This window comes from Onychostruthus taczanowskii, unplaced genomic scaffold (assembly GCF_017590055.1).
Source record: "Onychostruthus taczanowskii isolate IOZ18803 unplaced genomic scaffold, ASM1759005v1 scaffold82, whole genome shotgun sequence".
In the NCBI taxonomy this organism is placed as follows: domain Eukaryota; kingdom Metazoa; phylum Chordata; class Aves; order Passeriformes; family Passeridae; genus Onychostruthus; species Onychostruthus taczanowskii.
In genome coordinates this window covers 3,520,870-3,548,415 of record NW_024506112.1, presented here as the reverse complement: position 1 = coordinate 3,548,415, position 27,546 = coordinate 3,520,870, and the positions used below count along the sequence as shown (strand labels likewise).

Here is a 27,546-nt window from a genome sequence, read left to right as displayed (position 1 = left end):
GTGAAGCACTAACCCCTTTCCCCCATCTAAATTCTGCAGTGCCAAGGGGAGCCAAGGGTATGCAGCACTTCTTATTCTTGGATCTGTGGCAACAAATTCACCAGACATTTTGTAAGAGGTGTATTTTACGCCCATGATTGTATGATTTTTAATGTCTGTGTTGGCTTGTGTTAACAGTGGTGTAAGATGAAGTCTACAATGGGGTCTGAAAAATGTTTCATTACAATTCAGAAGAAAAAATTAATTCCCTCAGCATAGACACTAAAGATGATGGAAGGGAAATGGCCTTGGTAAAAAAAAGGGTAGAGAAAAAAGAGGCTTAATCAATCCACACTCTTTAACGTAACCATTTTCAGCTTGCCATGACCCACTAACAAAATATAAAGGGGTATATATACCAACTTTGCCCACTCTATACCCTGTCTGAGGAAAAAAGATTAGTTTTCATAGCTGCCCCCCTAAGACTTCCCAAAAGCCTGAAACTCACTCAACCAAGGGGGAAGAAAATGACCCGTTTAAAAATTACCAAAAGAAAATGAATACAGTGTTGAACGTGTTTCATTTTCACACACTCAGACTTGTTTTGAGATACTTCACTGTAAGTCTTGCAAATCCAATCCCCCACAGCTACTGTGGATGTACTTTTTAAAAATGCCCCACAGTTAACAGACGTAGGGATCCCATGAATCATGGGATCTTTTTGGTTCTTGTTGCATTCCTTTACCTAGGCAAGTCTGATACATCAGCTTCACCAAGCTTTTGGTACAGGAGGCTGCCTGCAAGTACTGCTTTGCCAAAAAGCAGCTTATTCCAGGCAGTTGCATATAAGACAGACTTTGTTAACTTCCCATCCTGTCAAATCTCCAGCAAGAGAAACAAATCCTGCCATTAGCACAGTGTGCCACCCGCAGTGGCAATCACCACCAGCAGAGAGATGGGGGCAGAATTAAAGGTAGCCCGTTCTTGTACGTGCGTGTCTTTCTCCCTTCTGCCCCCTTCTAAGCTGAAACAAACAAGGCCCAAAATAGAATCTGCAGAAGTAAGAGCAAGTCTTTGGAATAAGAAATGCTTAAAATCTCAGGTGCCTCTCACAAACCAAAAGTGACAGGTCACACTGAAATGGTGAAAAAAACCTGGATCCCAAAATATCAAGTCCCAGTGGGAAAGCTTACCCACGCTTTTCTAGCTAATATCATGGCAGCAACAGAAGCAATTGTGGGTCTAATTGGAAGAAAGGTGCTAAAGAGATAATTGAAGAAAAAAGGAAAGTACAGCGTGAGTGTTGTAGGTAGGAGGAAAGCAGGAAATTCTTTAAATTCTTCTCTGCTTTTGCAGACATTGGGTCAGGTTCTTCGAGATATTCCTCTTATCTACAATCACCAAGAACAAACAAAATCTTTCTATTCTGTACTCTTAAAAAAATGCATAGTACAGGGGCAAAAAATAGATATATATTTCTTGTTCTGATGCACCTGCTCAGTGTGGACTATCACTGGGTCATGAAGTGGGGGCGAGTGCTGTCCAGGCGGCGGGTCAGGATCTCGCAGCCCGTGTCTGTGACCAGCAGCGTGTGTTCAAACTGCGCCGAGCGCTTCCCGTCCCTCGTCACCGCAGTCCAACCGTCGGGCCAGGTCTCGTCCTGCCAGCCACCTGGAAACAGAAAGCATCCCTTCTTGCCAGCTTTTAAATAACAGCTATCAGTCCCCCAAAGAGAAATGAAAAATCTATCAGCTCCACAGGACAGAACCAGCATCCTGTTCCATCCCTGCTTAGGAGCAAACGAGAGTAACCATTTTTACTCTAGTGCGAAACTGCTCACCTTCACAGATCATTGGCTCAATTGTAAATACATGACCTGGCTTCATGACTCCAACTGCCTTGTTTTCTGCAATAAAATAAACACTCAAGTTAGAAAAAGAATACCATCTTAGTAAATGACCGAATCCTTGTCCTGACAGAATACAACAGAAACACAGTACAGTCAAAGAAGCCCTTCTGAGATGAGCTGTTCACTTCTCCCTTTTATGTACACATAAAGATTTCCCTTAGCTCTTTCCTTCTCCCCATCCACCAACACTGTAATACTTACTCAAACAGCTTAAAATTAATTGCTGTCTTTCTCTCCAACAACTGGAATTTCAACTCTAGTTCTATAAAACACTGAAAAAATATAATACAGGAATTTCTGCACACTTCTATAATGGAAAATCATAATTAAAAAACAGAAGTAAGAAGCACTTAAGATATTCAGAGAAGGCTTGGAATCTTATTTGTTTGCACTGAGCCATTAGCTCCAATAAATTGTCAGAATGTGACAATGGTTAAGTAATCCCATGACTCCATTAATGAAAGACACACTGCCTCCTTATTACCTGGATAATGGGGTCATAGCAGTGTCAGTGATAATGCTGTGTTCATTAGCTAACATAAAATAGCAGAGCATTTTGAGCCATCCAGGACAATAACACAGGAATTATTTGATGTTAAATGCACCAAAAATGCTTATGTGGAGGCACATGAACTGAGGGACAGCATGACTCCAGGAGTGCAGTTTGACTGGAGAAAGGCTACAGCCCATTTCCTCTGTTCTGTTTCACATGGAAGGACAGACAGTGCAGCTCAGATGTAACTGAGCCTGAGAGCTGGAACAAACTCCAGAACTGCACAGGAGCCATTAGCTCCAAGCTACTTTGCTGCTGTAGACAATTTGCATTCATTTTACATCCCCCTATCTAACCTTAATTGTGTTAATTTATTACACTGCCTAAATCACCTAGAGGCTTTAAAAATCTCAGACATCAAGCTGCCACAACAGCAACAGAACATTTTTCTTAGAAAATTATCTTTTTGCTTTTCAAACTCCTTTCATAGTAGACTAGAAATAAGCAGCAGCATTCTTTTTTCTCCAAGAGGCTTTAAGTCCCTCAAATCTCTCCACTTAGCTTTTGCTGTGACTCTTATTTAAAAATACCAGGTAAAAGACCCAGCATCTTTCCTTCTGGGAACAGACATATTTGCCTAATAAAAAAAAATTTCAAGGTTCCAAATAGCCAGGAAAGATAGAAATTTCCTTTGTCTTGGATTGGATTTTAATGGGTATAAAAAGCTTTCCACTGCCAAAGAACCCGTATTTTCTTCATTTTACACAACAAAATGTACATACCAGGAATTGATACCCTTTTACCCTGCAATTAACAGATTTTCTCTGTTGTCAGAAAAAATAACTTGGGGAAATGATGGCATGGAAAGTCAGGAATTGCTAGACTATATTCTATAACCATAACATGTGTTAAAGCTCATTAGGAGATGGGAAGATGAAGGCACCTGTCAGGTCTGAGGAAATAAGTGTCCTGTATCAGGGCAGCTTTACAGCTGAAGTGAGTGTGAAGTGAGAAGCATCAATGCTCCACAATGTTTACTCTGCCCTTAGTTGTCCACTGGCACTTAAAATTTCATCTTCTACCTCTGTTTCTTAGTTTTGCTGGAAAAACTGTTATGGCCACCATGGACATTTCCAAAACCTACCACTACTGGGGGAATGTTCATTCCTCCTCTGCCACACACTAGGATGAAGTTTCCAGAAATACCTAATCACAACACTCAAATGAAGAAAAGTGAAATAAACAGGATTCATATTCAGGCACAACACTCATCTATACTATTCAAAGAGCTTTTTATTTGCATCTGTAAATGACAGTAAGGTTTGGCATAGAACTTCTAAGGAGAGAAACATCTGGCAGTTCATGTCAGACAAGAATGTCTAAGGGAACTCAGCTGGGAATTCAGGCAAAATCTTTGAGCACTTACCCAGTACTGACGAGAGCTAAGACTAACCACGAGTGCAGGCAGATAATGCAAGCACAGGTTCATAAAGTATGCTACAGGCCAGAGTTAAAAAAATATTATTTCTCAAGTGCCAAAATGCCCACTTGATGGCTCAAGTAAATTGGGTGCACTGACTGCAATTCACTTGTGTACAGGATAGCACAAAGGGAATGAATACTCACTGGCATAATGGGGCACATTGGGAGCTGTATGGAAAAGTTTGTGGATTCCATGCCCGCAGTAGCTCCGAACCACTGAAAATCCATTTGCTTGAGCGTGTTTCTGAATTATGTTCCCCAGTTCTCTGTACCGAACACCAGGTTTTACTGCAAAATTAATGAGATACAGAAAGGAATTTAGAGAGCTTTCCTTCAACATAACTAACCATCAAACACCATCTCTGCAACACTCATGGCTTGAGTGTCCATCTGTTCCAGTATGCAACTTCCTATGATCACTTAATCCACTGAGTGTATGTTTGTGAGTGCAATACTTGAGAGAGGGAGGAAACTATCTCATATTAAAAAAAAAAAAAACAAAAAAAAAACCACAAGAGAGACAGAAGAAAATGCCTTTTTCACAAGAATACTACTTTTTTCCTTTCATGGATGCAACTGCTCACATTAGAAGGATGCTAAAGTTTGAAATTAAAAGTAAACAATTTTCAAAGTACTTGGTGAGTTCTCACACCCTGAGATGCACCCTGGGATGCAGTGCTTTTTGCAATTAATGTAGGAACTATATTTTAATATACACTTATCCCTCTACTATGTGAAAAATGCACACAAAGGACTGATATTTAAAAAAATAAAGGAAAATGGGTATCTCTAGTCTTAGACAAGATTCAGCAAATAAGAATGTTCATATTCAGGTTTAACTTTTTTGACAATCCCTTTAGGAAGCCTACCAAGTTAGAGAGTTTGAAACACATGAAAATGCTGTGAGAAATTCACTTTGAGCACTTGGGACAAGGGAGTAATAACATGATAAAAGCAACAATGTTTCATCATTCAGCTAATGAACATTCATCCCAAAAACAACCTTGAGTTCCTTAAAACAAAATATCAAGCTTTTCCAAGACTATTCCCAACTCCCTGAATACATGCTGTTCCTTCAGGAGCCAGATGTGTGGTTTGTGGAGGCATCTTAAGCAGAGTTCACATAAAGCTAAAGCTTTATGTGAAGCAACCATTTAGTTCAATTCTCTGTTAATATAAGTGACTACAACTGAAACCCCGAAGCTGAATTTACAGAAAATAACAAAAAACTTATACTACTGGAATATACATGCTTCTCCAAAAATTAAAAAGGACATGGTGGGGAAGAGATTAATCTGTTATGTTTGTGCTAAATAGCTGTGAAGTATGGGCCTGACAGCACGTGCGACTCATTTCAATGAAGCAAGGAGCTCTCTGCTTCTCTCTCATACAGCTCTCCCAGCTAGAGCTCTGCTGGTCCAACAACATGACATTAAGAGGATTTAAAGAGGGGAGAGGTGACCCCCTTTTAACAGCTGAGACACTTGCTGCCAGAATTCCTACTCACATGCAATGTCTAAAACCCTTTAAAACACATTACAGCATCTAAAAATTGGTAAAAAACCAATTCTAATCTTATTAAAGTGAGAATTCTAATCTTATTGTAATGAACACAGGGAAATTTCTGTCACAGTTTCTACATCAAAGCCAGGATACAAAGGATAAGAGACAACACATGTAACATGTGCTATAAAAAAGTAGAGGACCAAAGATACACACTGTTCTGGTTTAGCTCTGAAAAACAAAGGGGTCATTTCAGAACAGCAATCCCACATAACCAAGAAATCTCTATTCTTCACAGCTCAACCTGGCAGTATTTTCTCGATCACACAACAGATACACAAGACATCAATCTTATGGATTTTTGTCTTTTCAGCTGCACTAGTTATCTCCAAATTATTAACCCAAATTGTGTTCATTTTAATTTCTTTCATTTACATTTACTTTTCATTAAATTTCATAAATTAATATATATATATATATGCTTTAAACTTACTATATATAACACTTTAGAGTGCCAAGCAGTGATTAAATTATAATGGGGAATTTAAGAAGCTGCAGGGTATAAAAGATACAGATGGTACAAGTACTTCCAGGGACTTAAGAAATACTTTTGTTTTCTGAAGTTAAACATGCAGCTACCTTTCTATCTCATCATATATCTTGATGCAGCTGCCCTGACTGTTAACTAAGCAAGATAATTAAAGTTCTCTAGGTACTGGAAGATATGGATCTGTCTTCTCTGGCACACTCCCAAAGAAAATCAAGAGCTCATAACTAGCTTTACGAAATAACCATCAGGTTTGGCAGGGCTGAAGAGACATGTTTAGGTGCTCACACAGTGTTTTACCTTACCAGTTCACTGTGCAACACCATACAAATTATAAAAGTAGGGATTTCCAAAACATAATTTACTTGTTGCATTCTCTTAAGTTACTCAGATCAAGGATGTCTTACTCATCAACGGTAAAAAAAAGGATGTTTCCATGTCAATATAATCCACAGATCGGCTCAGCATCAAATCCATTTTCCTCATCAGCCCACATTTAAAAAGAAGTTGCAGCCACCACTCACAGAAGCATCACTGCATTACACAGCACCCATCATCAGCTGGTGACAACACACCAGTGCTTCTGCGTGCTGCGCCAGAAGTCACCCCGAGCAGCGGCAATAGGAACGAACACGTTTGAGAACCAAAGGCTTCACGCTGCAGGCGAGACTCACCTGCATCGATGGCTTGCATTAGGCACTCATAGGTTGTCTGGACAAGCCTCCTGGCTCCCTCGTCCACCTCCCCGACATAGAAGGTCTCGTTCAGATCTCCGTGGTAGCCATTGCGATAGACAGTGATATCCACTGCAAACAACAGCAGACAGGGAAATTAGCGCTCTGCTCCTCACCTGCTGCCGCTCCACTGGTCAGAGAACACGTACAAATGGGGGATTCCAATTGTGAAGTGACTACTTCACAAGAATTCCCGAAGAAAACTCTTCCAGCTTATCCTATAGATTCTATATAATAATTTATAAGTCACTGTTGAACTGGTGAGCAGTTTGATTTAATGAAATAAAAGGAGGAGGGGGAGGAAAAACATCCCCCAACAACGCAACACAGCAAGCTAGCACTGGTTTTTTAAATATAAAAATGGGAAAGAGAAGCTCTTTGCTCTATGGGGATTTACCTGGTTGCAGTACTTTCTTAGAATTAATTCCAGCACTTTTAGGGAGAAATTAAATTTTAAAAGATATGTAATCATTGTTTTGCATATCAAGTTGTCTTGCTATGTCAGAACGGGAACTCTTGATTCTAAGTCTTTGTTGGTCATCTGGTAGGTCTAATATCTGCTAGATCACCAAACCCTCTAGAAAAGTTATTGCTCTTCTATTCATGAAGAAACCCACACCCAAATCCTCTCACAGGTAAACAGTCATGAAGGGAACTGTAGTGATCAATAATGCTTTAGGAATATCATACATGAGCTGCTGAGAGAGACCAATACGATCTTGATAGGAAGATGTGGGAAAACAGACTTTGGTGTCAACAACTAGACATCCCTTGCTAGTACCCTCTGGATTACATGTTCCTGTGATTAAAAAAAAAACTGTTTTGGACTTTGGCATGGCTTCCAGGCTAAAAAGTTTTAAACAAAATAAAAAATGGACAATTCCTTTTAGTCGTTCATTGGGTACATGCCCTCCAAGGTACCTTTTCTATCCCTCCTTGTAAACTGTTTTCGTCTTCCTTTTCAAGAGGCTTTTGAGCTTCTACTTTACAGAAAGAAGCCCAGTTCTTTCTCATCACAACAAAGCAGAAGGCTCCAAGCTCGATCAAGTGCAGGAATGTGGACAAAGGTATGACCAAAGCCTCTTCCAGAAGTGTTCTCTAGGGTGAGGTACAGCCTTTGCATGCAAATAGCAGAGAGGGAAGGCACCGTGTAGATGAAGGCAACCATGTTGATTAGAAGGCTGGAGTACCTCTTGAATTAGAAAAAGCTGAGAGAATTCAGATTGTTCAGCCTGGAAAAGGCTTTGGGGTGACTTAATTTGTGGCTTTTCCAGCACCTGAAGGGAGCCAAGAAGAAAGATGGAGAGTAACTTTTACAAGAGCATGTAGGGACAGGACAAGGAGGAATGAATTCAAACTGAAAGACAGTAGGTTTAGATTAGATACTAAACGAAAATTCTTTCAGTGAGAGTAGTGAAGCACTGGAACAGGTTGCCCAGAGAAATTGTAGATGCTCCATCCCTGGAAATGTTCCAGGTCAGGCTGGATGGGGCTTTGAGCAACCCAGTTTATACTGAAAGCATCCCTGAGACAGCACAAGGGTTGAAGCCAAATGATCTTTAAGGTCCCTTTCAACCCAAACCATGATTCTATGATTAGGCTGGACTCCAGCAATGCCAGAAGAGCTGGCAACAATAAAGAGCTGCACAAAGGCATCATCTTTGAAATTAAAGCAAGATAAAGAAGCTTTGGCATACATTGTTACATGTACCCTACAAGTTCAGAGCTTTCAACCAGACCACACCCTACCTAAATGGGGCAGCAGAGACTTGTACTGAAAAGGCTGGTACCCACAGCACTGAGCTGTGTGCAAATTGTACAATTCTTACAATAGCAAAATTGTAAGAATCTAGAGCCATCTAATCAAGAATTCACACGGAACTAATCCAGTTGAATAATTCAATATACACTCTATTCACTATATATACACAGTCTGGAACAAGTGGAATCTAGCCCACGAGTGGAATACTCAGGCACTATACTAATGCACAGATCAGAGTAGAAGAACTATAAAGCTCTTAAAGTGGACTGAACTTTTGAAATTATTTTATTAAAGAAATACATTAATTAAAGTATGTAAAGAGCAGAGGTAAATGAGAACAAGCTAACTGGTCAATAAGAACAAAAGCCCCTCTTAAGAAGCTATTCTAATGATGTTGCCTGCTTCTGAAACCTCACCTTACTGCATGGTTTAAGTGCACACAAAGTAAAAATGCTGAAGGTTAATTTTCACAGCACTTACCATTAACAATATCTCCCTCCTGCAATGGCCTCCTGTCAGGAATTCCATGACAGATCACTTCATTCACTGATGTACAACACGACTTGGGGAAATTATAATAATTCAAAGGGGAAGGATAACAATTCCTTGCAATACAAGCCTAAATAGAGAAAATACAATTTACACTGGTAAGTTTTGTACAAAGAAAAAACACCATAAAAAACATATGTGCAACAGCTGTACATAAGAATGACAGGCTGAAAAGCAGTGACTCCAAAAAACAGGATTCTTCATCATTTCTTGGCAATGTTTTTGTTACATCTTGCATTTTTTACCAGGAAGAAATTAAAGCTACTTTAATTTTGTTTCTACTCATTTTCATGTTTGACTGTGAATGCTGAGATATTCAGGTTTGAAACAATACATGGCAATATTTACTCAGTCTTAAAAGTCATTTTCAATTACCACTTTTAAGAGCCCAGTCCAAGATTTCTGCAAGACACACAAGCTAAACAAAATAATATTTAGCACTATTTTCCCCCCAGCATTAAAACCTTAAGCTGCTTCCCTTGAAATGCAATAACCTTTCTGTATTTTTGCAAAACTGACACATTTCATATATACTTACACATACAGACATACACATACTTTGTGACATACTGAGCAAAGTACCAGAAAAAACCTATTGTGTTACCTTTTAAATTATTTTATATTATATAGTATTATTATATATTATTAATATTATATAATATATTAGATCTATTATATTATATAATATATTTCATTTTATTATTTTTCAAAAAATAATACTGTTTTTGAAACTGCAAGATATCAATTAGGGGTATCAGTCAGTATCAACAACTTGCCAAAGTTTCCATGAACTCTTGAGGAGGGGTAACTCCATGTTACCTACTAGTTGTTCATACTACACATTATGCCTAAGCAAGTAGTTTGGTGTTTAATGTAGTAGTTTAACAGTTTTGAACTGTTCAGTGCAGTTCAACAGAAGTCTCCAGAAAGCAGACAATCTTGGTTCAACAGCTGCAGATGCAGATAAAAAGAAAGCTCTCTAACAAACTTAACTATACCAAAACTGTTTCCTTTCCCACAATGCACAGATGCAGCCTCAAGTACCAGATTACATGATTCATAGAGAAGACAGCAAAGCAAAAAAATTACACAATATCTATGGAAAGTTAAGGCAGGAAGCATTCTTGAACAGGTTTTTTAAACACTTCACTGGACTGCAGCTTTATTTTGTCAGACTGCATCAAACATCTTGTTTCAGTTCCCTCTGAGGCACCTCAGTTCTGATTCCCAATCATAAATAATTTGTTTCTCCTCTACATGTCCTAGCCAACCACAGAGTACAAGAAGTCCATGGCCTACAAATGTTGTTCTTTATATAATGGTATCTGTGGAGCAAAAAGGGTTTAGAAGAAAGAAAAGTGAGAAAGCAAAAGAAGAAACTTAGAAAAAATCTGAAGCCAGAAATATGGAAGCAACTGATACAGAGAGGCCCAGGAGTTCCTAAATCACTTTGAACCTACCATTGCATTGTAGCACATTTCTGCCATCTGCACTACCCACCAGTTTCAAAGTGGGAAACAGTTTGACACAAAGAAATGGAATTCATGCAACAAAGAAAACCAAGAAAACCACACAATAATAATTTAAAAATAAAGAGATAGAATAAAACACTTATAAACATCAGAAGAATAATAAACTGATCTTACTAAATGGACAGCATGATCAATTTCTTCAGTAGTTACTCCTGGTTTCACCATCATGGCAGCAACATCCAATACTTCTCTAGCAAGCTGCAAATGAAGCAATTTAAAACAGATTTAAAATTGATCTATTGACTTAATTTAAGTTGATTTAAAATAGGCCAGGACTACTCTCTACAAGATTTCTACTCTCTACATTTTTTTGACAGCTACACTGAGATCACCAGAAAAGCGGAGTTGGGCTCTAGAAAGACTGAGATGCCTCCAGGTCATGTAGTCAGCCACCTCTGTGAGGGCTGAGAATACTCCAGTTAAGGTTTGGACCACATTTTCCTTGAATGCCATCATCTTAAATCAGACTACCTAAATGCATTTCAAAGTTTGACTCTATGCACAAGGAAGTGATTACAATTGAACAGCTTTTTTTCAAAAGTTGTTTAGGGCTTTGTTTTGCTTTTTAGTTTTTACTTAGTACCAACTCCAGGAGAGGAAAAAGTTCTCATTTCTGCACTATAAAACATATTCTTAACAGAAACAACATGTCAGGCACAGATTGTCTTACTACTAATAACAAATGCAGGAAACAGATAAAAGTCATACTTCTGCTTGTAAAATACTTTACTGGGCATTGGGGTCACAAGAAGAGAAAAAGCCAGAAGATATAACGCTTCCCAAACTATTTTTCAGTGCTCTAAAGTGGTTTGAAAGTTTGTACTCTCAAATGTGGTATGACAAAGTGGTAAAATCACTATAGTTTTTTTTTAAAGACTATAAAGGCACCTTGCAAGAAAAATCAAAAGCCCCTTACCCTACACACTACTCGCATCCCTTCTATATCCTCAGATGACAGTATTTTTATTTGAGAGGTTCCTTTTAAAGCTTGTTCTGATTCAGACATTCCTGAAAAGAAAAAAGGGAGAGTATTAAAAAAAACAAAGAAAAAACCCATGTTATATAGAATGATGATCACTACACATATCCAATCCAGGAATTTCCTTAGCTTATCAAGGGCAATAGAAGTACAGACTTTCTCACCACAGCCTAAAGAAAGAAACCCACCAAGCCACAGTACTATTATCATTATTCAGATTTATTGGAATTCATAAGCCTTCCACAATACCATAATGCCCCATGTGCTCAGGAAGCCCATTCATTTACTGCATAAAACCATCATGTCCAGTTAGTCAAAACACAGCCTTAAATACCAGGTTGACAAGGAAGTTGTTTTATTCATAGAGAAGCATTTTTCAGCTGCTCTTAGAAAATACTTCGTGAGAATTACATTCATAAAGGGTTACATGAGCTTGGGAATAGATCTGGTTATACTACTGCAATAATCAGCTGACAAAAACACATAAATTCTTCCTACCAAATTCTGTGCAATCTCAGCTTTAAAGATGAGCAACCCCATAAAATCCAGTATTTTGTGTTGTTTTAATATTTACACTCTTTAAAAAATAACTACGGAATATCTTAAGATTAAAAAATAATGCTAACAGACTTTATAGCAGCCTTTTGGGGAAATGCAAAGCCCCAATACTGGTATAAAAAGAGGAAAATATCAAAAGTAATTTTGAATGCATTCCCTCTCTGTCCAAAAACAGCTGGAACTCATACCCCAGTTTTCTTTTGGGGGTTGCATACTGCAAGGTTTTCTTGGTTTTGTTATAAAATAATACATTTTCAACAGATACACTGATGCCATAGAAAATGGTTTGGTAGAATTCATCTGCAACAGTCAACTCATTGCTGTTTGTTATCAAATTAGCAACAGAACTAGGACTTGTATGTTTGAGATTAAAAAAAAAAAACCAAACCAAATAAACTCACTCTTAATTTCCTGTACACCTTCGAAAGACAACCCATTACAAACTTTGGACTCCCAAAAAATATTTGCAACTGTGATTTTTTTAAAAATATGTAAGTTACTGTGGAGAAGTAGTAAAGTGAGAACAGATAAAAGAGGTTCCCTTCTCCAGTATCTCCTTCATACTTTTTCAATGGAAAGGAAAATAGAGAGCATGCATAACACTCATAATTGTGATTTTTTTCATGTTACCTAGTGGGTGATCAGCATAATCCGGTCTCTGAATATAACTTGGCACAGGTCTTGTGGGCGTCTAAATAAATCACAGGCAAAACTGGTTAAGTTGCAACACCACTTATTACAGTCACAAAAACAGTCACACAGCAAAATTAAATAGAATATTAAATATTTCATGTGAAATATGGCCAAGTCCATTTAGAAAAAGTTGCAAAGTATGTAAACACTCCGAAAGTTCCAAGTTTCAATCCCAGACACTCTGCTGTTACCCTCTATTGCAATCATATTATACAACTTTTAATAGCCAACTGTACAGCTTTGTAAAAATCAAATTTTTATTGTCAAGTGAATCAAACTGGTTTTACAATGTATTATGCCTTATTGGAGCATTTTTTTTCTGCTGCTTTCCAGACTGCAAGTGCACTGGTTCCAAATACATCCCTCTTGTCTTTAGCAAGACTGCTACTTCTAATCACCACCTTAGTCAAAATCTCTAATTTAATTTCCATCAGTCTCCCAGCAGTCACAAGACAAAAAAAACAATGTTCAGAGGTTACACAACTAATTACTTAGCCGGTGAAATGTCTCAAACACCTTTTTCTCCAACAACACTAACAAACACACATGGGCTCAGGCTCAGCTAATCTGTTCTCTAGTGAGCCTGTAACATGGACAAGACTTAGAGAGAGGATGCCACTGGGGCAGCTTTTCTAGCACAGGCCAATTAGAAAAGACAAATGTAAAGAAAATGCCATTACTGCTGTAAAAAAAAGCTTCAGCTTACTCCATGTACAAACATGTACCAATTTAAAAATACATCTATGTCTGTATGTCTGTGTGTGTGTATATATATATATATATATATATACACACACAGAGTTATATATCATCATCTTCTAAACCCACCTTTCACAACCAAAGATCTTACTGACCTCTGCTGTTCTTCACCATTCCAGTGCACGAGATACTGTAACCTCTGTTCTTTCAGCTATTCACCAGTTCACTCACCAGGTTATTTTAAACCATTTACATAATATAATATAAAATAATTTATTTAAATTCTAAATGAATTCACCTGAACATTTAGAAACAGACTGCTCCATAATGGGTGAGGACAAAAAACAGCAGGGAGACAGCATCTGAACTAGCAGTAGCTTTTTTGCAGAATAAATGTCACAGTGTACATCCAAAGGTATAAGTCTGTTACTGATGCTCACAGGCACTCCCTTAATTATAAATATACCAGAAGATAGAACAAGTCAAACTAAAATGAACCACGATAAGGACAGCCATGCATGTCCTTGCCACTGAGTTCAGATCAAGAAGCTCTTTTCTCTCTGCAAAACTGTGGGAGGTCATCAGGTCAGGAGTGGTGCATTAGCTGCTACAGAATGTAGCAGTGCTGGAGTGGAGTGGCACCTCTTGCTTACCAGCGGATAGTGTGGCCGGAGCTTCCCAGTGTATCGATAACCAGACCAGGGATTTGTGTTAACATCGCCTTCCAGGCTCCAGGAGGAAACTTCACGCTTAGCTTTTTCATCTTCTGAAAAGACAAGAAAAAGGGGGAAAAAAAGTTGCAGCAGCAAAATCTGTCCTACTAAGAATGAGGACTGTGGGGGCTAGAAAGTGACTTACAAGTGTGTAAGTCTAGACCTGACTCCTTCTGGAATTTCAGATACTGATATATGAAAGTGTAAGTAGCAATTATCATTTTGTATTGTCCATTCCAAATTCATATTCTTCCCACCCTATTCAATAGCAAACTGGGGAATGTCAGGACTGAATGCACAAAGGAAGTGTAGTAATTAAGTTGTTCTTCATTTGTAGTTTTATAACACAGCGCTTGTTTTCATTCCTGGGAAAAAAGCCTGTTTCTACAGAGGCACTCAGGATCCCTTCAATTAACACCCTTGCACTGCAGGGGAACGTCCTTGTGATCTCCTTTAGCACCCAGTGACCAAAATGATCTGAGGTGGGAAGGAGACCATGCAAAGGTGGAAGGGAGGCCATCCTACTGTCAGCCTCAACACAGGAGGCTGCTACCCCTCCAGAGCTGATGGAGAGAGTGCTACTCTGCAGCAGTGTCCTGATACTTCTGCAGTTCAGGATAAGCAGTGCTCACACCTTAGGAGATGGTCCCAAACTGCTGGAGCTTCCCAGCTCTCTGAACCTTGTGAAATTCATGTCTGACATGGTCCAATGACTGACTTCATTCACAAATAACACATTCCTGTGAGGGCAAATTGAAGGTGTTTACATCAAGGATTGAAACATGCAGATCCTGAGCAATACCAAAAGGAGAAGTACTTACTCAGAAAGAGAAGGCAAGGGTTAAGAAAGAGCACAGTAACATTAATCTTTAACTCATAAGTGGAAAACTTGTTTGTTTTCTCTTTTTACATCTCAGAAGGATGAAGAGGTAGCAAAAGTTCTGCCATTGCAAGCCCTAATGTCAATTCCTCAGAGCCTCTGTGGCTGACATATGAGCCATCTGCTCAAATGGCATTCAGTTCAGATGAAACTGAGAAGTAACAATTTAAAAGTCCAAAGCTGTTCATATTTACACAAATTAATAGGATGCAGAATGCAAGTGTGAACTATTAGATCCCTACACTGGGAAGGCAGAAAGAAGGAAAACATTTGTAATTATCTGTACTACTCCAACCTATTTACCATTCAACATTTATCATAGAAAAAGAAGCCTTATTGGGTTTTAGGAAAAGAGGTAAATTATTTGAGGATAAGGTAGAATCTACCAATCTCACAGTATTTCTGTACCAGAGCTACCAGCTGTCACTAGGGCACACAGATACTCTTACTACCCTGAACTGAACTCAGCAAAATCCTAGCTATGATACATCCTCCCTCAGTGGCTGCACCATGAACACAAGCATTCTCCCTTTTTTCCCAAAAATGTACAGAACAGCTGCACTCTGACTCACTTGTTCCTGCAAGTGTCTAATCACAAAGACTTTGCAAGAACCTTTCCCACTGTACTGCCTTTGACTGCATTAGACATCAAAATGCTATGAAGGAACACTGCCATACAATACTGATTTATTATTCTCTTTGCCCTTTATTTCAGCACCCCTCTTTCTGTGTTCATATACCTGGCAATGTAGCTCAAGCAGTAATTCATGCAAATAGAAAAGTGAAGAGAAACAAACACTTCTGTGAACCTTTGCCTCTAAAATTTTACACAGCACTTTAGATTCTTAGAGAACTGGACAAAATTTCAGATATGCATCACCCAGTGCAAGGTATCTTGGAAAAAACCCCACTACCACTCCTAGGCAGAGAAGCACAGAGCAGTTGAGGTTGGAAGGGACATCTGGAGGTCATCTGGTCCAATCTCCAGCTCAAGCAAGACTACCTATAGCTCACTGCACAGGACAAAACAAATTCAAAGAAATATGAAAATGCATTTTAAAAAGTAATGTACTTACTTGCTTTCTTGTGTAATAACTTGTGAGTGGCCCAGCTTCCTTTAAAGCATTCCTAGAATTGCAAACAAAAATGTATAAATACATGTTTTAAGCATTATTTACGTGGACAGACATGCCAAGCTGACAAAACAGAGAAGTAAATATATTTTAAAAGAAAACTGGAAGACCGTTTTTATTAACCCTTGCAGCAATATGCACTAAATGCTACGGGTAACTGCTAGTCTTAGCAATAGAAAATATCACATTCAAAAGTTTATGAATCAGAATAGGCAGAAAAAGCACAGCCAAACAAACAACACTCATGGCAATGAAATACACTGACATAATCCTATATATTGACTATTTATCATTTCAACGAGTAACTAAACACTGTGGTGGCTGCAGGTTGGCTGAAGCAGAGTCTATCTCTGTACCTGATCTTACAGCACTGCAGTGAGCAGCAAGGTTCTCCCTTGACTCCTACAAGGAGACATCTCCCTGCTAATTGCATCCCTCTTGCCTCCTGCTCCAGCACAGGAAAGCAACAGAGGACAATTAGCACAACCACAGGGGAACTAATGAAGTAGACTAAAGGTCGGAAATGAGGGCTGCTGAGTGAAAATAAGAAATTGAAAAAAAAATTGAGAAAGTTGAAATGGAAATCAAGAAAAGAGTGACTGTGGAGGAGATTGGTCTTTCCTCTTCTTCCCAAGCATAAATAGAGCAATTCATGCAATGAACAAAGAACCAGCAAAGGGGCAGATGGAAACGACCAGCAGCTGGAGAATAAAGAAGGACTAAGATGAAGAAAAGATGTGAAAGAAAAGAAATTTTAGTAAAAAAAATGCAGAAGGCAGCATTAAAGGTGATCCTTTAAGGTGCTAATTAGCAAATTACTTAGGTTTGTAGCAGAAATTCTAAATCAATGCCTATGTGCACTCAAAACATCCATTAAGAAACTGCTAATTTCAATCATTGACAATTACAGCTGAATTTCTGAACAAAGAGGCAGGAAGCAAACTGGTTTTCTTTTTAAGGAGAAACAATACTAATGCTGAATCATCACTGTAAAACTACCATCCAGAGCCAACAACTGATTCAACATAAAGTATACAACACTCAACCAGTCCAAGACAACACATCTGCAAACTGAGTCCAGCTTGTAACATTCTACCCTGTCGCCCTGATTTTGTAAGACTTTGTTAAGCCTTCTGATGTTTACATTCTTTCAACAAACTTACTCACACACAGTTCTGTAAATAACTTATGTTTTGCATTCTTTCATGGAGGTGGAGAGAATTGATGGACCCTTGGTTTGTCCAGTGGCATTGGAGAGGTGGCACTGTCACCCTCCAATCCACTGTCACCTTTGGAAAACTATAAATGTTGGGGTCAGAAAATAAAGGTGTTTCTTTTTTGTTCCCCTCGAGAGCAGCAGTGTCTGTGTCATCATTTCGTGCCTTATCACAACACTACCCTTGCTTCAGGGTTGCTCTTGAGCGCTCTGAGCAGCCTGCTCCTGTTGAGCCACCTTCTCCCTCCTCCCTCATTAGTCTTGCAACCAGTAAGCACCAAAATGCACTCACAAACACACAGTGCAGTGGTACACAAGCACACCTATGTTCAAAGAGACCCTGCCGTGTGTGTGCTGTTGCTCTCATGACCAGAACCAGCTGCTCGCTGTGTTGTGCTGCCCCACGCACCAAGAGTGACCGCACTGCCAGGAGCTCTGAAACCAACACTTACAGGACGACCGGAGAGAGCGTCACTTCCCACAGCAGCCCAAGTTTACTGTCACACTTACATAACCCACTGCACACACAGACCTTTGCACTGCACTGTTCTCTGCTGGGAGCTGGGAGAGAAGGAACAGGTTTTAACTGAGGCCTGCTTTAGGGAAAAGAAAATTAAAAAAAAATCTAAAGATGCTATTTCAAGGACATTGGAAGAACCAGTAAAGTTTTAATCCCCTTTCAAACACGAGGTCTTTGTTCTGAAGCATAAAAGAAGGACTAAGCAGCTAAGGACTTAGAGCAGCTACCAAGTCTGCAAGCCTAGAATCCACTTTTTTGAATATAAAGGAGTATTAGGGGAAGGAAGACATACATCAGCTGTGGTAATTACTGATTGTAGTTCATTCTCTGCTTCCTATGAAATTTTGGGTGATGTTCTCCAATGCCCTTGCTTTGTCCTACACCAACAGCCTTTCCTCTCTCCTGGCCCCTAACCATCAAAAAACAGGCAAACACAGCACCAGGGACAGTAGCATAACTCGAGAGGCTCCATTTTAGCTTCTCATTTCCTACAGCTGCGCACAACCTAAGATGATTCTGCATAATGCTGCCATGTGCCTAAGTTCTCCCAAACATGCTTCCCAGATTTTACTTGTCCTCTTATCTCCAGAAGAGCAGTAGCTCTGCCAGAACTCCTGGGGCTCAGCTCCAAAGCTGCTGTAGCCCGGGACAACCAGACACCCGCACCATGTGCGCATCCATCAGCTGCAACAGGCACGCACAGTGCATCGAAGCATTTTGGTGAGCAGGGGCTGTCACAAGAGCACTGAACATTCCATCAATCTCTCTGCCTTGGTCTGACACTTCTGGAAGGCACTCAGAGGACATGCTGCACATCCACCTACAGCACATCTATTTTGTGTAGGATCAGTCACACGCTTCCTGCGAGCACTGGACTGACCGGGTACATACAAATTATTTATGTTCAACAACCTACTGCACAAGCACCACATTGCACATGACTGCAGAGCTCTGCCTTGGCACTTCCACATAAAAATACGGCAGCTGTCATCTCACAGGGTGGAGAATCAGAGCTCTGGCAACAAAGCACTCCCAAAGTACCACTGCACATTGCAAACACCCTCACCCTCTATACTGCAGACTTCCCAACAAGCTAAGGAAGAAACCTACTCTTTCTCTCCATCTGGACCACTTTTTGGAGTATTTTCTGGAGAAAATTATGCTTTTCACTGAGCTTTCTACTGACACATCTACTTCAATCTGGCTATTACCATTCCTGTCTCTTAACAATTCCTCTGTGCTCCTATGCCCTACCCAGGTCAGGATAGAAAACTTTCAATGACTAAATAAACAAAATCCGGGGAAAAAAATTCCAGGGTGACTTTTAATATTGAAGTGAAGACAATAAAGGTGGGGGTTTTCTTCAGATACAGTGAAAAAAGGAACATGTAACACTGCACAGCTATATTTTAAAACATTAAATAGCTTCAAGGGGAAAATACACACGAACAATATGAATTTGGCTTCAAGTTCCTTGGAAGGCTTCCTAGGTTTCATTTCAAGCACTACATAATCCATTAACATGCCTGATACTAATAACCCCACCCTTCTCACCTAAAGCGTGTTTCTTTTTTATTGCACATGACTTTTACACCTTGCAATCAAGACAGACATGGAAACACTGAAGAAGACTGTACAAGAAGAGAGGTCAAATATATGAGAAAAAAAAGCAGAGGGGTAGGGTAATCCTTGACTTGTTTTAGAGCAATCCTTGACTTGTTTAGAGCAATAGAATACAACTATTCTATCGGTAAGAAAAATATAACAGAGGCTGCCAACATACTGAAACCTTCACCAACATTTCTAGCTTCAGGACATTCTTAAGCCAATCCCACTGGTTTTGTGTTTAGAGACAGATTCAACCCAGTGTTCATCAGAATATATCGAAAGGTAACCAAAGGCACAACCAGCATTACCATTTGAAAAGATTCCTATTGGATGCCCTTGTGGAAGCTGTGTTATTTCTGAAAATGATATTTACCTTAAGGACTTGTCCAATATCAAGAGAATCATGTGGCATAGCAGCATTTGTTTTATAGTAGGTGCATTTTCACTATGAACACACGGATCACTACCAAATACCTCAAGAGTTTTTTTTAATCAACCATTGAAAGAACAAAGCCCTTTAAAATAGTTAGTGAAGTAATTAGGAAAAAAAATCTGCTATGCTTATTGTCATCTTTACAATAATAACAGAAAGCTTCTTATTCATTCAGTTCATGTATGCATACAATCCGATTAAGAGGTAGAAAAGTACAGCCAACTGCAAATTCCACAGGAAAAAAGGATGCTTAATCAAGATTAGGATATTACTACACTACAAACCTCTGTATAGCACAGATATAACAAACCAGATCTAAATCAGCTACCCAGAGACATGGATGCCCCATCCCTGGATGTATTCACAACCAGGATGGATGGGGCTCTGAACAACCTGGTCTAGTGGAAGGTGTCCCTGGCCGTGGCAGAGGATTGGAACTGGATAGTCTTTAAAGTCTGTTCCAAGCCAGGCCACTCTATGACAGCCAAGCCCAGGAAGCTATGCAGGCACCACAGCACAGAATCCAAGACATGCTGACGTGTTTCTGAACGGCCTTTGCATGGGAAAGGCTCATTTCAAGTTAGCTCTGGCAAGCCCTCTGTCAGCACTCCAACTTGTGTCCAACTTCCACAGAATTACCCCTTCCTCCATCCTCTATGGTCCTCATTTAGAGCCACTGCAATGAATTTCAAAAAATATCTACTTTACAGAAAATTTTAAAAAATATAGTCAGAATCAAGACTATGAGGACAGACTGTCTCTTTGCATGTCATTATATCCTGAACTGAAATGGACAAACTGCAAGTGCCAAGCAGCACACTGTAGCTAAAAATATTCTGAGCAATCTTTTTAACAGAATTTACAAATGTCCTTCAGAATGTAAAACTGTCTGGGGCTTAACCTGAGACCATGTCATTTTGCATAATGAGAACTCATTTTTAACCAAATACCTTAAAGGTATGCAAAACAGAAGACAAAAAAAAAACCACTCTGAAGTACAGCATTTAGTTTAATACCAGGCTATCAATTATATATACATATTAAATACAGCACAGATTAACTCATATTTTACCCGTAAGTACAAGTATGTTGAGGTGTTAATCCATTTGATGTTAAATGAAACAGTTGACTCTTTTTAGCATGCTGAAATCCTTCTAGAGCAGTACAAGCCCACAGAGGCAGCCTGCAGTCTGAAAAGCTCTGTACAAAATTCCCAAAGCAGTCTAAGCAGAACACATGAATAGTCAGTTTTTCAGAAGAGTTGGACATGTGTTTTCAGAATATGTTTTCAACTCCAAGCACCTACATCCAGAACCTTGGTAACAGCAGGGTTGATTGACTTTGTCCTTCATCTAAGACCTCATCTTACTCTGAGACTCCTGGGTCCCTCATGACCAAGCCCTTCCTTTGAGGAAGGGACTGCATTTTGCAGCTCTTCAGATTTACAGAAACATACAACTGATTTTTGAGTGTAGTGAAGGAACAATGGACCAGAGGAATTCCAACTGGACTATCCTGTCAGTACATGGAACACTAGCTCAGCAAGTCTGCCTACAGGAGTCTGAAGTTTTACTTTCAGAAAATCATGAAGGCTCAGCCTTCCTATCTCACCAACAATCAGGTGCTTACCTCAGACACAGGTATTCATGGTGATTTATAGGCCATTGAGAATGTCAGCTTCCTGATAAAAGAAATCTGATTTTCTAGAAGATGGTATCAGCTGAGTGCCATTTATGCCTGAGAAAACTCCTATGTGCTGCAGCTGGATCCAAGCAGCTGGTTTCAGCCTATTTCAGGCACAAAGAACAGTGAACCAAGGATGAAATACTGCACTGATGTCCTATGGGCTGATGTGAAAGAGGACAAAAAATAGTTTCATCCAGGTCTATTGCTCCCTGCTCCCCATCCCCAGCACACTGACAGTAAAAGGAAAACAGCAAAGCAGCAGATGGGACAACAATCTTCTCTTCAGGTCCCAAATTTTTCACAAATTACTGTCACCTTGAGCATCCAAAGCTGTCAAGGGCCCAGAGCTGAGTGTCAGTGAAAAAATGTGCCTTCCAGAATGCAGTAAATTGTATATAAACTCACTGAGAGAATGTAGCAGTATTTCTTTCCTGAACAAGTCATAACCCCACCTCAGATATCAAAAGGCATCACGAGACATTGGGAGGCACCTTCCAGTGCAAGAGAGACACTGGCCCTGACTGTACATTTCAGAGAAACTGGTACCCCTTCAAACACCTAAAACACACGTGGCAGTCACCAGATAACCCCAGTCCTCACTTCTGACTCCAGAACCAGACCACTTCATACACCTTGTGACAACACAAGGTTACACAAAACAGGAAGGGGCAACACTTCTCCTTGAGTAAGTTATGACTACTATTAGCATACAACCCATGGCCACCAGCTCTCAGAGAAACAAAAATGGCAAAGGCCACTGACTTCAGAGTAAGAGAGTGTTTCCAGAACGTGTCTACAAGTAGATATTTCTGAATTTGGCTGGAGAAATGGCCCTGTACCAGCATCTAGTCCACACCACAGTAAACCTATTATGTTTTGTCCAAGACACTTATACAAGTAGTACGAAAGAGGAAGTTTTTCACGAAAGCAACACAAAATCACCAATAAGTCATCCATTCACAATTAGAAGGCTCGTATAAAAATGGTAACTGGAGTTCTCAAGAACAGTCACTACTCTCCCCTTCTTTATCCTTCAGCCACTTGTAGAAGACATAAAAGAAATGCAAAGTGTCTATTTAAACACGAACTCCTTATGTATACTACACACAATGTACATGCAAGTGACTGTATCTGTAAGGCAGATTTCACAATAACAAACTCATCTTAGCAAGAGAAACTCTACACCTGAGATGTGATGCTGGACATCTGTGTGATTTCCACATTCAGAAGATAGACTGAATTACTGTACCTCACCATAAGATGATAAACACAAACAACAGTGCAATAAGTCCCTAAATAAAAGAAACCAAGATGGTGAAAAAAGGCAGCTGGTAGTGACAGTACTTGATTTACTAGCCTAAAATATTACTAAGGGTTAACAGCAGACAGCATCCCTCAAAAGAACAGTTCCTCTTGTTACAGCTTGAAGAGAAAGGGGAAAAAAAAACCCAGGATTCAACACACCACCTCAAGAGCTTCTCTGCTGCTAAAAGCCATTTTTACCTTGTCTCCATGACCAGTTCAAAACCTCCCTGCTAGGCCAGAACCTGGCCACAAGGCCCTGCTCCATCCGTGATCCACAAGCACAACAATTTTTTAGCAACTGTACCCAGTTTCCAAGGTGCCCAACAGCCAGAGAGGAAACAGTGTTGGCTCGAAGAAATCCCAGAGAATGTAAAATTACTCCAGCCTAAGCACTTTCAGGCATGTTGCTGAGGCATACGTTTAGATACAGAGAAAGAGAAAAAAATAAGTGACCAGAATAACACCCTTTCTCCCAGAAAGGAGAAACACAAATGATAAATCCACCAGGGAAATCATTGTCTTGATGCAATCTACTTGGAAAGTTCACTTCAATTCTCTATGTGCAGTCATGAAAAATAATTTTTAATCAATCTCCACACTACACTGGGATTCTCAGCCCTATACTTACCTCCTATACCTTTCAGTCCTATATCAATTTTTTCTTAGCAAATGTTAGTAACTTATAATCCAAACACATGGCTTCACATGGTTCCATCCTACAGCAGTTCACAATTTTCTGTTGTTTAATCTTAGCACTAGAGAAAATAAATTCCTACAAATTTGGTTTTAGCTCTGATTGGAGTTTTGGCTGTATGAAAAAGTCATTGTAGGCTTCCAAGCAGATTAATTACCAGGTGTCCATGCCCATACAGATGCTTTTACCTGTCAAGGAGATGCCAGATAGCTTGTGGCTCCCAATCCATCCTCAGCCCAAAGGAAGCACCCACACACCTGCCCAACACCAGTGCATTCCATAAGGACAGGCTGACTTTATAGCTGGGCTAAACTGGGCCACAGTGGGCAAGGCTGCTCTTCAGCAGCACACTCCTGAAGTGTTTCATAGCCCTGCAGTGCTAAACCAGCAAAACAACCCCAAACAATTAATGCAACTGCTTTTCCTCCATTTAAAAGTAAACTCTGAAGACCTCAGAAGTTGCTCACCAAGGAATCAGGGACAGCCTAAGGCAAAGGGTAGAAGCCTGCATCCTTAGAGGGAGGGAGCAGCTACAAGACAGGCTGTGCTGTGAGGTGGAATAACATCCTAGGTCCACTCACTAGCTTATCTAGGAGTTATTTATGCATGTAAGACCAGAATGGAAAGAAAATCAACAAAGAGAGAACTCCAGAAAAGTTTCACCCATGCTAACCAGCGCACTGCTGTCAGCTGAAACTTGCTGGAAGTTCAGAGAAAATAATAATCCTTCATCGGCCATGTGCTTATTTGAAGAGGCAGCCAGGTTGTCAGCAGCAGCTCACCTACCCCCCTGACTGTGCCAGCCAGACACTGGGGCAAGACAGCAGCCAGTCTCCTCCATGGCACACACCAGGGGACAGCCAGTCTCTCCATGGCACACACCAGGTGACAGCCAGTCTCCTCCATGGCACACACCAGGGGACAGCCAGTCTCCTCCATGGCACACACCAGGGGACAGCCAGTCTCCTCCATGGCACACACCAGGGGACAGCCAGTCTCCTCCATAGCACCAGGTGACGAGGAGAGCTGGAGCCTTGGGAAAGTTCCATGCTGGGCCCCACTCAGGGTACTAAGGGGGGCTAAGGGTCTTTGCTACAGGAGGAACACGGGGACTCTTCTCTCTGTACATGACATTTCTTGCACATCTTTACAACAGGCTGTCACTCACGTCCTTCTCTGCAACACCTTGCCACAAAACCTCCAAAGCACCTTCAGTGTGCTTACCCACATTCCTGATTGGCACAGCAAGGCACAACACGCCTCAAGTCACTCAGAAATGGGATGACTGGGATTCCCAGTTCAGTACTTAATCTTCTAGGCAGGACAGATTTACAAGCATGTAGTCAGTTATCCAGCAGCCTACTTTAACAAGCCAAGAAGTATTTCCAGTAATTCCCCTTTTTCCTAACAACAGCAGCAGATATTTCCAAATAATTAAAACTCAGTATATAGAAAACAAGAATCTCTGCATCCCATATGGAATTAGATGAGTTAGAGATGGGAAGGAGGGGAGTGAAGATGTAACTGGAACTCTGCACATTGGCCTGTTCGTTCTCCCAACAAATGGTTTTGTCATCACCAACCAATATTTGAATATACCAATGATGCATTTATGATGAGTTTTGTATCAGGCATGTCAAAACACGCAGTAAAACCTAGAGCAAATCCTAGAAGTTAACCACAAGCACCATGTGGGAACTAGAGATACAGAATTGTCAGAACAATTCTCAGCTACAGTCACTCTAATTTGGCATCGACTTCCAGCACAGGGCACGGAGATTTCAGGGGAAAGTACCAGAAGCTGTGCAGCAAGTGTGTCACAAGCACGTGAGAAATTTTCCCCTAGTCCTATGCAAACCATAACTATCAGCTTACATCCTGACTCGGAAAAAAATTCTTCCCAATTAATAAATTAATCTAGCTGATGTGACTGAATTATTTTGTTATGTTTAACTACAAAAGTTCAACGACTTTACTCTGAGTTATAATTGTGACAAGGAAAGCCAGTGTTAATGTCTGAACTAAACACATACATCCTCACTGATTTTGATAGAATTACACATACAAAAAGTTCAAAGGGTTAGGCTATGTACTTCAGTGCACATTTGAAAGTTAATTAAAAAAAACCAAACAAAACCAAAACAAACCCCACAAACAAAAAACACTCATCAGACAGTTCTTTCTATTGAAGGACCACGCTCTGTTGCCACTGCGGCCCATAGAACACGTTCAATTCTCACATTTCCCCCGGGAGCTGACTGCTCTATGACATGTGGCCTAACCTGAACCTTCCTGTTTGGCACCCTCAGAGCACAACACCAAAGGACATAGTGGAAAAATAAAATAGGAACAAAAAGGGAATAATACAAAAAAGGAAGAGTATCAAATAGTTTTTACAGAAACTCATAACTTAAAGAAAATCTGTTTTCAGAGCAACAAGTTTCCTGGTGTCTATCAAAGCCGAGCAACTCCAGAGCTGACGCCGGCAGGGAAACGCAGCCGCTGGAATTTGATGAGCACGTCCTTACTTTGTCCCACTAAGCCTTTATTTTTAAGGGGAGCACACGGACCACCCACACCTTCAGGCAGCGGAACATCCGTGCACCCTCTCACGGGCGCTCCGGCTGCGCTTTAGTGCCGCCGAGGTCCCGCATCGCCCGCGGCCACGAGGAGAAACGGGGCTCCCGCCCGGCCGGGGGCCGCCAGCCCGGCTCCCCCGGCTCAAACAGCCGAGGAACCGAGGGCGAACTTCGTGCGGGATCCCTGCCGGGCGCTGCTGGCCCAGGCTGGGCGGGAGCGGGCGGGCACAGAGGCAGAGCCGGGCACGCCGGGCCGGGCCCGGGCGGCCGGGAGCCGGCGCGGGGAGCTGGATCCTGCGCCCGCCGCACGCCCGGAGCGCCGAGCGAGGGGCTGGGCCGCGGGGAACCTCACCTGCGAGCAGAAGTAGGAGCCCTGGATGCCCAGCTTGAGGCAGGTGGGGCACTGCAGCTTGGCCTCGCTGCTGCAGCCGGCGGTCTCGCAGACTCTGCGGGTCTCCACCGCCGCCGCCATGCTGCCGGGCGGCCACGGGGGAGGAGCCGCCGCCCGGAGCTGCCGCCGGCTGGGGCGGGCGGGGAGAGCAGGACGGACGGAGGGAGGGAGGGAGGGAGGAGGCTCCGGGGACTCAAAGCCACATGTAAACCCGCCTTGAACGCTCCCAGCCATGGGCCATCCACAGCTTCCCTGGGCGACATGTGCCAGCGCCTCGCCGCCCTCACGGTAAAGAGGTGGTTTAGCCTATTGCGGCCAGAGGACTGAGAGGGGATCCCGTAAATGTCTCAAAGGTGGGTGTCAAGAGGATGATGCCAGACTCTTTTCGGTGGTGCCCAGTGACAGGATGAGGAGTTGACGGCCATAAAGTAAAGCACAAGTAGTTTCACCTCAACATGAGGAAGAACTTCTTTACAATGAGGGTAACAGGCTGCCCAGAGAGGTCATGGATTCTCCCTCTCTGGAGACAGTCCAGACCCACATGGACGCACTCCTGTGTCACCTGCTCTGGGTGACCCTGCCTGGATGATCTCCAGAGGTCCCCTCCAACCTAATTGATTCCGTGAAGAATTTCTCGTAGTTTTCATCTGCGAGGCTGTACAAAAAATTTTTCAAGCATATCTTCTTTATTATGGAGTGTGGGCTGTGGTATGTAGGTCTGTCTATGTGGTTTATAACAATTCATTTGCTCTATTTTTAGCCCAGGAAAAACCATCACAAATTCAATATTCAGTAAGGCAGTAACTCAAATTAGAGAAACAGGCTGCAGAATCAAGGTGGCATTGTCACTTGAAGGATGCTGATTGTCTTCTGGAAAGAGAAAGATTAGAAACCAATGATCTGTCATAAAAATAAATGTGATTAATGCACATATTATATTTCTTCCACTTGCATGAGTTAGAGAGTGAA

The 27,546-nt window shown here is 41.0% G+C and overlaps 1 protein-coding gene across 1 annotated transcript; it reads right to left on the bottom strand.

Annotated features, from left to right (window-relative positions):
• Positions 1–441: 441 nt before the first annotated feature.
• On the bottom strand, positions 442–26,697 carry METAP1 (methionyl aminopeptidase 1). Its single transcript, XM_041424510.1, has 11 exons — positions 26,539–26,697; positions 16,089–16,140; positions 14,073–14,185; positions 12,658–12,718; positions 11,407–11,498; positions 10,605–10,688; positions 8,890–9,028; positions 6,588–6,719; positions 4,008–4,151; positions 1,820–1,885; positions 442–1,650 (listed from the first exon to the last, which is right to left on the bottom strand). The coding sequence occupies exons 1-11, from the start codon at positions 26,656–26,658 to the stop codon at positions 1,490–1,492; spliced, it is 1,164 nt and encodes a 387-aa protein (XP_041280444.1). The 5' UTR covers positions 26,659–26,697; the 3' UTR covers positions 442–1,489.
• Between the last annotated feature and the right edge of the window lie 849 nt (positions 26,698–27,546).

Coding starts and splice junctions, on each gene's coding strand:
- METAP1 (XM_041424510.1), bottom strand. CDS start 26,658: ATGGCGGCGGCGGTGGAGACCCGCAGAGTCTGCGAGACCGCCGGCTGC. Junction 14,186..16,088: donor GTTATTACACAAGAAAGCAA/GTAAGTACATTA, acceptor TTGTCTTTTCAG/AAGATGAAAAAGCTAAGCGT. Junction 1,651..1,819: donor TGAGCCAATGATCTGTGAAG/GTGAGCAGTTTC, acceptor TTCTGTTTCCAG/GTGGCTGGCAGGACGAGACC.